Raw genomic sequence first — 1,328 nt, 5'->3', positions numbered from 1 at the left:
ATGCAAACTTTCGCCTTCAGTTTAAATCATCTCTCATTTTTCAGCTATTTGGAGAAATCTACTTACAAAATCTACTTAAAGAAATCTATTCAGAGAAATGTGATTGAAGAAATCTACTTACAAAATCATCTTAGTGAATTCTATTCAGAGAAATCTATTTAAAGAATTATACTTTAAAAAATCTGACAAAATCCACTTAGAGAAATCGATTTATAAACTCAATTTAGAGAAATCTACTCTTAAAAAATCCACCAGTATCGTAATAACCTCCCCTTATCTACATCATCTACTCTTAAGCTGCCTAGAAGAAATATGACAGCCAGAATTCGGTGTCTCTTTGCCATGAAAACATCAACAAGCCGAAACAACCACTTTTCTCCATATCTAGTTCCCTCTGCCATGGCCAATCCACCCATAAATTCTTTAGTTATAATTTAGTCACCTTGCTGAAAAGATGCTAATCACACTAACGAATCAATCAAGCGGAGAAATCAACCGATTGAACAGTCAAGTCACCAAGTCAACTCATTATGATGGCCTCTGACGTCTGATGATTTGTAACTGATAAGTGCGTGGTATGTTTCCATGCCGTTAATTCGATGAGCAATGAAATGCATTTATGAAATGTAATGGACTTTCAAACGACAAAAATTTGATTTGAAGCATGTAAAGTGCGTGGTATGTTTTCATACCATTAATTCGATAAGAAGTGAAGTGCATTTATTAATATGAAATAAATTCTTAAGGACATGATCTTAATTTAATGGAGGAGTGGACGATTCGGTCCAGGGGGCGGAGATGAATTCAAAAGAAAACGGATAAAGAAAACGAAGAAAACGGACAGAGAAAACAAAGAAAACGGATAAAGAAAACAAAGAAAATGGATGATATCTGGGCAGTCAAAATAGTATTCTGGCTAGTCAAAATATTGGATTTTGGGCTTCCTCTCTGATGAATATAATATTATCGCCACTGGATAGTATTGAATGATATGTGGTCAGTTAAAATAATCTTCTGAATGAAATCTGGACAGTAAAGTAATCTAATAGTTAATATCTGACCAGTGAAAGTAATCTGTTGGATGATACCTACCCAGCGTGTGGATTTCTCTCTGACGAGTGAGATCTCATCATGGTCTTGGATAACATTGAATAATATCTAGCCAACCAGAATTTCAATAATATCTGGTCAGTCAAAATAATCTCTCCGGACAACATCTAGCCGGTCAAAACTGACGCACCTGTCAGCGCCGCCAGCAGCGCGAGGCAAAGGGGCAGGAGCTTCGCGTTCGCCATCGTCGTCGACTCGAGGCTCCGAGACCGCGTCGC

The 1,328-nt window shown here is 37.3% G+C and overlaps 1 protein-coding gene across 1 annotated transcript in view; it reads right to left on the bottom strand.

The window, feature by feature from the left end:
* Positions 1-1,328, bottom strand: part of LOC119586066 (C-type lectin-like) — a gene marked incomplete at its 3' end in the record, with an annotated part of 3,469 nt that extends 2,141 nt beyond the window's left edge. The window contains 1 exon segment of the mRNA XM_037934764.1: positions 1,241-1,328. Within this exon segment, the coding sequence (XP_037790692.1) occupies positions 1,241-1,295 (55 nt within the window).

The sequence above is a fragment of the Penaeus monodon genome, chromosome 20, assembly GCF_015228065.2.
Source record: "Penaeus monodon isolate SGIC_2016 chromosome 20, NSTDA_Pmon_1, whole genome shotgun sequence".
In the NCBI taxonomy this organism is placed as follows: Eukaryota; Metazoa; Arthropoda; class Malacostraca; order Decapoda; family Penaeidae; genus Penaeus; species Penaeus monodon.
Note: the sequence above shows the minus strand (reverse complement) of the source record. Positions and strands in the feature narration are given on the sequence as shown.